General features: G+C 44.6%; 1 protein-coding gene and 1 pseudogene across 1 annotated transcript in view; both read left to right on the forward strand.

Annotated features, from left to right (window-relative positions):
* The window catches only part of LOC112074008 (uncharacterized), a 10,990-nt gene extending 10,291 nt beyond the window's left edge, over positions 1-699 (forward strand). Inside the window, exon 5 of the mRNA XM_070440354.1 lies at positions 241-699. Coding sequence (XP_070296455.1) covers positions 241-699 — 459 coding nt within the window. The remainder of the gene's footprint in view (positions 1-240) is intronic.
* Positions 700-6,395: 5,696 nt separating this feature from the next.
* LOC139025278 (hepatitis A virus cellular receptor 1-like) lies at positions 6,396-7,690 on the forward strand (annotated as a pseudogene).
* Positions 7,691-8,970: the final 1,280 nt, after the last annotated feature.

Genomic DNA, 8,970 nt, shown 5'->3' on the forward strand with positions numbered 1-8,970 from the left:
TGGACATCCTGCTGCTGTTGACGATCCTGCTGCGGACAGGCACCTCGCTTCTGGATGTAGTCCTCGTCTTTTTGAGCGAGTTCCTGTCTTACTGTGACGAGTCCGCTTGGCTTGACAATTCCTCTTCTTATGACGCATCCTCTGCTTGTGACGGATCTCTGCTTCTTGACGATCCGCTGCTGTGACTCCTTGACCTCTGTCTCCGAGTCCTGCTCTTGACGAGTCCTGCTCCTGTGACAGTCCTTCGCCTTACAGTCCTGCTTCGTGAACAGTCCTGCGCTTACGGATTCCTCGCTGTTGACGGATAAACGTCCTTCTTTCTGGGATGATTCCTGCTTCTTTACGATCCGGCCTTCTTGTGACGATCCTGCTCTTTACAATGTCTTTGTTTCCTACCTGCTGGATGACATCTCTCCTTTCTGGACCAGTCCTGCTTCTGTGACGAGTCCTCTGCGTGTGACGACCTTTGCTGCTGTACGATCCTGGCTTCTGTTGACGATCCGGCTGCGGATCAGTCCTTTTCTTCTACCATTCCGGTCCTGCGTGACTCCAGTGTCCCTGCGGCTGGTTATCTTGAGTTCCGTGCTGCTGCGGACGAGACCGTCGGCGGAACCTGCCCATTCTTGCCTTAACCTGCCTCTCCCCTTCGACCCGCCTCGCTGTACCGGGCCTGCCACTGGTAACCTGTCCTCCGCTTGACCTGTTCCGCCGACCCAGCCGGCTTGGGCCCAGACCCCGGTCCCAGAGCCCGGGTCTAAGGCCAGGCCTCGACGTACGGCGAACGCTCTCTGCCAGGGCAGGCAGCAAGTGAGGTGCCTGAGGGGTTCCTAGAGGGAAGCCGGTGCCCGAACGAGCCTTGAGAAGCAACTGTACCAGATGAGTGCGATTGCAAGGTAAGGCATTGTTGGGCTAGACACATTACAGCCAAATGCAGAAGCCCAAACACAGACACGCGGGTAATGAAGAGGCAGGGTCGAAACACGCCCACCAGGTGTCACGAACCCACATACATCAGACAAGCCCAGAGCACACCGCGCGCTTAGCGACAGATCTGGACCGCGGCGGGCTCAACCTCAGCACCTCAAACGGAACAGGCGGAGGAAAAGCAGGAGTAAGCGAAAAACGCACCACGTTTGCGGCGGCACCAGCTTATTTCTTCTGGTCGCGGCTTGATGTTTTTAGGTCGTATTGAGGTTATTGATTTGTATTTTTGGGTTTAGCATTTTAACTGATTTGTTGTCTTTCTTTTTCACTTTTTTAGTGTGTGGCGGATATCGGGACCGAACCCGGTTAATTCTATTGTGTTTTTATTTGTGGGTGTTTCGCTTTTTTTTGGGTATTTGATTCGTCTTTGTTTTCTATGGTATTTTTTGTTATGATTTTTGTTTTTTGCTGTTCAATGTGTAGCTCTTATTTTTCTGTTGGATCTTTGATTTATATTGAGCGGGGATGTATCTTTGTTCTTATTATTTGTCTCTTTTATTATGCTGAGTCATATCTTTTTCCTTTTGTTGTCATATTTCTTTTTCCTGTAGTTTATTTCTGTGTGGGTCAACCGGCTCCTCCACTGTATAACTGTCCTCTCCCGCGAGGTCTGGTGAGCAGCAGTCTAGCTCAAAACCATAGCTAGCGTGCCCAGAGCTAAGCAAAACAGGATGGAGGACCAGAAGAGAGGACCTACTACTGCCGCGGCTCTCCTGAGTGTCTCACCCGTTTTGCTGGAGCTTATTGAAGAATTAAGGTTGGCGAAAAGAAGGAGTTAAGTCTCAATTAGTGTCTTCCAGATTCGGTCTCCAACTTAACTATAGGACTATGATTCATCTGTCCAGAATCTCACTCATACTTAGTGAATATATTGTGTGCCACTCCTAAAGAACATAGTTCACAAGATCTCAATCCTACATTCTTAAATATAGTTCACTATGATTCTCAAACCCATCTATGCTACTGTAAATATATGTTCACTAGGATCTCAGCCCATCTAGTTTACCGTAAATATAGTTCACTAGGATCTCAGCCGCATCTAGCACTGTAACATATATGTTCACTAGACCTCAGCGCCCATCTCATTTTACTGTAAAGATATAGTTCCACTAGAGTCTCAGGTCCCCATCTAGTGCTTACGTAAATATATGCGTTCACAGGATCTCAGCCCCATTCCATGTTTACTGTTAAATATTAGTTTCACTAGGATCTCAGCCCCATCTTATTGAATCTTAATCTGTAAATATTTATGTTTCACTAGGATTTGCTCAGCCCCATGCGTTATGTATTAACTTTTAAATTATATTTCACCTAGGAATCTCAGCTCTCCCATCTATGGTTGCTTTACGTAATTATTATGCTTTCACTAGTGATCTCATCTTGCCCATCTATGCTTTACTGTAAATATGTTCTTCATCGTCGTATCTTCATTGGTGGCCGCCATTCTATCGCTTACGGTAAAGTACTATGTTCACTTAGAGATCTCAGCCCATCATATGTTAAACTTATAATAATTTCTCACTAGGATCTCATGCCCCTCTATCCCGCATCTATGTATTACTAAATATGATGTTTATTAGTATCCAGCCCCATCTATGTTACTCTTAAATAATCTACAGGATCCAGGCCACTATGTTTACTGTAAAGTTATATTGTTCACTTAGGTCTCAGCCCGATCTATGTTTTACTCTGTAAATATATGTTCACGGATCCATAGGCCGCATCTATGTTACTGGTAAATATATTGTCACTAGATCTCAGGCCGCATCTAGTTACTATAAATAATATGTTCACTAGATCTCAGCCCTACTCTCATAGCGACTAAATATAGTTCACTAGGATCATAGGCCCGCATCTATGCTACTGTTAGATAATATCATGTTTCACTAGGATCTTTCAGGGACCGCATCTATGCTACTGTAAATATATGGTTTCACTAGGATCTGCAGGCCCCATCTATGTTCTTACGATAAATATATGTTCACTAACATCTCAGTGCCGCCAATCTATGCTTACTGTAAATATATGTCACTAGATCTCAGCCGCATCTATGTTGACTGTTAAATATCATGTTCCACTAGATCTCATCCCCAATCTATGTTTTACTGTAGAATAATATATCACTAGAACTCAAGCCCCCAGCTATGTTACTGTAAATATATGTCACTAGGATCTCCTAGCCTCTCTAGCATGTTACTGTAAATATATTTCTATCTGAGATCTTCAGCGCCCATCTATGCTTACTGTAAATATAGTTTCACTAGATCTCATTTGTGCCCCATCTGTGTCTTAACTTAAAATATGATATATTCACTAGGATTCTCATGGCCCCACTAGTTTACTGTAAAAATATGTTCACCTTGATGAATAATATTACAAAGCTTACTAAGTACATTTCCAAAACTTTCAAATTGGTGTTCTAGACATTTCAGGTTAAGGATACTTGTGATTGGGGGGTGTGTGGGGGGAGGTTTAGTGGTGAACTGGTAGTGATTGGGGTGGGATGATGTCGAGGTTGGATGAACTGGTAAAGCGAGTTTGGTGTTGGCATCGATGTCAGGTTGCGTGAGCTGGATAGGGAGATGCCATGCTAGATGCCATGTGGGTGGTGACCTCTGTATGCTCTGTGTGGGTGGCGTCAATCTAAGCGAATGCGTCTAGGTTGGATGACTGGTAGTGCGGTTGGCGGTGGACTAGTCTCCCTGAGAATTCTCGAAATCTGATGTTACCTAAAGGATGGCTGAGACATCATGCGATAAGGTGCGCGTTCGTGGGCATGAATGCATACAGCCCACAAGTCTACCAGTGAGCTTTGCAACTTGTAGTAGATTAGAGGTGAGAGGCGCGCCCCAAAAACATCACCACAACCACCACCATGGTGACCCGGGGAGGATGTCTTATTGATTGATGAGTGGGTACCTACTGGTTAAAGGCTGATGTGTGTGTGTTGGTTTTCTCCAACGATTAGGAATTTGATGTCGTAGAGGTCCGTGCATCTTCTTTTCATCGCAAAGTAAGATCTGGTTTGGACTTCTTGCATCAGATGTCTAGGAGTGGTGACTGTTGAGTGGTCTAGGTGTGGAGAGATGAGTTCTTAGTTGGTGGTACTGGTAGTGATTTGATGGGTAGGGATGATGTCTAGGTGAGTACTGGTATATGGCTATGGGTGGATCTAGTGTTTGTATCATGTAGATTGGTGGGAAGGTATATTCTAGGCTTTGTAACCACTAAGTGTCCGATGTGTCGGTCCTGATGACGTCTCGTCAGCCATCCTAATGGGAGCTGACTGTCAGCCTTCAAGATGGTACTGTCTGTCAGCTCTCTTCTAATGGACCTGACTTCAGCCTTCTAGAATGGAACGTCTGTCAGGCCTGCTAGAGGACTGACTTCTACCTTCTAGATGACTGTCTGTCACCTCTAGATGACTGACTTCCACCTTCTAGATGGACTGACTGTCAAGCCTTCTAGATGATCGTAACTGTTCACCTTCTAATAATCGACTGTCAGCCTTCTAATGGACTGTCTTCATTCCTTCTAGATGGACTTTGTCAAGCCTCACGATGGACTGACTTCAGGCCTTCTAGATGACTGTCTGTCCAGTCTTCTAATGACTGCTCTGTTCCAGCCTTTTCTAGATTGACTGACTGTCAGCTCTTCTAGACCAGCTAAGGACTGTCTAGTTCAGTTCTTCCTAGCATGACGTCTGTCAGCCTTCTACTAGATTGGGAGCTGACTTGTCAGCCTCTAGATGGACTGACTGTTCACCTTCTAGATTGGACTGCACTGTCAAACTCCCCCTTCTAAGAATGGCACTGTCTGTCAGCCCTTTCATAAGAGGACTGTCTAGTAAAACACCTTATGTATGTAAACCTCTTCTATAGATCTTCTCCCAAACAAGTTTTAACATCTGTAGCTATACATGTTCCCGATGTACACCTATGTACATGGGACAATCAATTAACAATTCATTGTCTGTTCACGCCATGATAATTGCTCAAAGGCATTTTATGATCGATAGGGTTGATAGGGTGCCATGTAGCCTGAGTATGGTTAGTAACATTGGGGCCAGTAACCATCATAATTGTGCGTTTATGATCGAATCCCCGGCGATTCGTAAGTATCTATCACTGGTGAACTGGGTGGTGTGGGAAATGCCGTAAAAATCTCTGTTTTTTGCCCTGAAGCAAGGCAGTTAACCCACGTTCCTAGGCCTTCATTGTTAAATATAGCATTTGTAGTTAAAGTATAAAAATGGCAAAACATATGTTAGATCATTTGCCAGAGCCAACGGTGAAATAGGAAAATAAACGTGAAGATGTCCCACGTGCTTGACCCTAGTAGTGGTTGAGATGATGTCTAAAGGTGGTTGAACCCAGGTTGAAGACTCGATGTGAGGGGTGGATAATACATTACTACTCTACATAAACGTATTCCCAATTGTGATTCAGGAATAACGTTATTTCAATTTTCAATATTAGGTCTAGTCTAAGGTAGTGAACCGTTTATGAGGTTGTTGTGTAACGATGTTATGTGCAAATAGGCTTAAAATCGCAAAAGGTGAAACAAAATAAACATTAAATATAGTATTATATCCAGTGATGTTTGTTCTCACTGTGTTGACCTTTCTGTGTTTGCAACAGTCACAAAATATTTGCTTGCTAGCCCTCAAACGGGGGGGCTGTGTTGTTTCGCCCACCACACTTGTATTAGAAAAATTAATCTAGTCCCCTAGTTCAGTACCACGCGCGCGTGAAGGGGCCTGTGGAGGGGTCAAAGGCGAAGGTTTTTTTTTTTTTTCGGATGGCTGCAAGAGTAGGAGCGCCTACTATTAGTTAGCGTAATCAAATGTCTGGTTAAAGAGAGCCATTTGTAATGTGCGTGTCGTATTAGGATACGTTTCACCAGCAGTGGAGCACAATTCACAGCCCCAAAATTCCTTCAAGAGTATGTGTTGTGGAATAAGAGAAGTGGTACAATTGTAAAGACTTAAGAGAGGTCTGACAGTAACCTTAGTTGGTTAGGACCAATTAACTGAAAGATAGCTTTGTAGCCAAACATTTCCACTGAGCGGAGCTAGTGAGTGTACATAAGAAGCAACTCGTGCCCGAGTGAGCAGAAAAAAGCCAGGGGAGACAGAGCACACCGAGAGGGGCCCGTTGTGAAGTGCGGCGGCATGAGAGTGAAGGCGCAAAAGCAGGGGCGCGGGGCACGGTAGGGGGTGCGCGATACTCAAGGAGTGGTGGTGCATTTTATCTGTAGTGATGACGTGTCTACAAACACAACCAGCGCCCGCGTTGTGAAAATAGCACCAGCCTTGATGGGGTGAGGCTGGAAACTCGAACATACAATTGGTCAGCGTCGGTGGAGACAGGAACATAAGAAACCGCGTAGTGATATAACCCAGCTGGGTCATGAGAGCCTTTACTGTGACGAGTCCTGCTGCTGTGACGAGTCCTGCTTCTGTGACCAGTCCTGCTGCTGTGACCAGTCCTGCTGCTGTGACGAGTCCTGCTGCTGTGACGAGTCCTGCTGCTGTGACCTGTCCTGCTCCTGTGACCTGTCCTGCTCCTGTGACCTGTCCTGCTGCTGTGACCTGTCCTGCTGCTGTAACCTGTCCTGCTGCTGTGACCTGTCCTGCTGCTGTGACCAGTCCTGCTGTGGTCCCAGACCCCGTCCCAGAGCCCTTGTCTAATGTTCCAGGCCCTCTGACTACTGCAACGCCTCTGCCATGTCAGCAGCATGGAGTCTCTGAGGAGCTAGAGGAATCCTTGTCCCGTAACGAGCCTGAGGAGGACACGTACCAGGAGGTGCTGATCAATGTAATTCATGTGTCTGAGGACACATACATCCAGAATCAGGAAGGCCAAACACAGAGCACGCTGGGTAATAATGATGCAGGTGTGTCTGAAACACTCCCACCAGTTCAGAACCACAACAGACAATCCCAGATCACACCTCTCTCTGGATCTACAGAACTTGACCTGTCGTCTGGTCCGAACCAGCACGGCCAAACTGAGGACAGTCTGGGGAAAGCAGTTAGTAAGTCTGAAGAACTCCAGCCACTTTTCCTTCTGTCACCATCGTCAACGGCTCCTCCACTGATAACTGTCCTCTCCCGGAGGCTGTGGAGGCAGAGGTCATGCTCAAAGCCATGATGGCTAGCGTTGTCCCAGAGCTGAAGCAGAAACAGGAGGGGGAGGGAGCCAGAAGAGGAGGGAGCTACTACTTCCTGGGGGCTGCTGTCCTGAGTGTCTCAGCCCTGTTTGTGGCCTGGAGGATGAAGAATTAAGGGTTTTGGGAAAGAAGGAGTTTGTGTCTCATAGTTTGTCTTTCCATGATTCTGTCTCCAAATTAACTATAGGACTATGATTCATCTGTCCAGGAAACCTACTCATACTAGTGTATATTGTGCACTCCTAAAGAACAAGTTCACAAGGATCTCAAGTCCTACATTCTTAAATATATGTTCACTATGATCTCAGGCCCCATCTATGCTTACTGTAAATATATGTTCACTAGGATCTCAGGGCCCCCATCTATGTACTGTAAATATATGTTCACTATGATCTCAGGCCGCATCTATGCTTACTGTAAATATATGTTCACTAGGATCTCAGGCCCCATCTATGTTACTGTAAATATATGTTCACTAGGATCTCAGGCCCCATCTATGCTTACTGTAAATATATGTTCACTAGGATCTCAGGCCCCCTATGTTTACTGTAAATATATGTTCACATAGATCTCAGGCCCATCTATGCTTACTGTAAATATATGTTCACTAGGATCTCAGGCCCCATCTATGTTTACTGTAAATATATGTTCACTAGGATCTCAGCCCCATCTATGCTTTACTGTAAATATATGTTCACTAGATCTCAGGCCGCATCTATGCTTACTGTAAATATATGTTCACTAGGATCTCAGGCCGCATCTATGCTTACTGTAAATATATGTTCACTAGGATCTCAGGCCCCATCTATGTAAACTGTAAATATATGTTCACTAGGATCTCAGGCCGCATCTATGTTTACTGTAAAATATATGTTTCACTAGGATCTCAGGCCGCATCTATGTTTACTGTAAATATATGTTCACTAGGATCTCAGGCCGCATCTATGTTTACTGTAAATATATGTTACTAGGATCTCAGGCCGCATCTATGTTTACTGTAAATATATGTTCACTAGGATCTCAGGCCGCATCTATGTTTACTGTAAATATATGTTCACAGGATCTCAGGCCGCATCTATGTTTACTGTAAAATATATGTTCACTAGGATCTCAGGCCGCATCTATGCTTACTGTAAATATATGTTCACTAGGATCTCAGGCCGCATCTATGCTTACTGTAAATATATGTTCACTAGGATCTCAGGCCGCATCTATGCTTACTGTAAATATATGTTCACTAGGATCTCAGGCCCCATCATGTTTACTGTAAATATATGTTCACTAGGATCTCAGGCCGCATCATGCTTACTGTAAATATATGTTCACTAGGATCTCAGGCCGCATCTATGTTTACTGTAAATATATTTCACTAGATCTCAGGCCCCATCTATGTTTACTGTAAAAATATGTTCACTAGGAACTCAGGCCCCATATGTTTACTGTAAATATATGTTCACTAGATCTCAGCCCCATCTATGTTTACTGTAAATATATGTTCACTAGGATCTCAGGCCCCATCTATGCTTACTGTAAATATATGTTCACTAGGATCTCAGGCCCCATCTATGCTTACTGTAAATATGTGTTCACTAGGATCTCAGGCCCCATCTATGTTTACTGTAAATATATGTTCACTTGACGATACATACAAACCTTGACTAGGCCATTCCAAAACTTCAAATTTGTTTCTTTTTAGACTTTTCATGTAGACTTGATTGTTTGTTTTTTGGATCATTGTCTTGCTGAATGACCCAGCTGTCTTCAGCTCACAGACGGATGCCTGACATTCTCCTGTAGAATTCTCTGATACAG

The sequence above is a fragment of the Salvelinus sp. IW2-2015 genome, unplaced genomic scaffold (genome assembly GCF_002910315.2).
Source record: "Salvelinus sp. IW2-2015 unplaced genomic scaffold, ASM291031v2 Un_scaffold2460, whole genome shotgun sequence".
NCBI lineage: Eukaryota > Metazoa > Chordata > Actinopteri > Salmoniformes > Salmonidae > Salvelinus > Salvelinus sp. IW2-2015.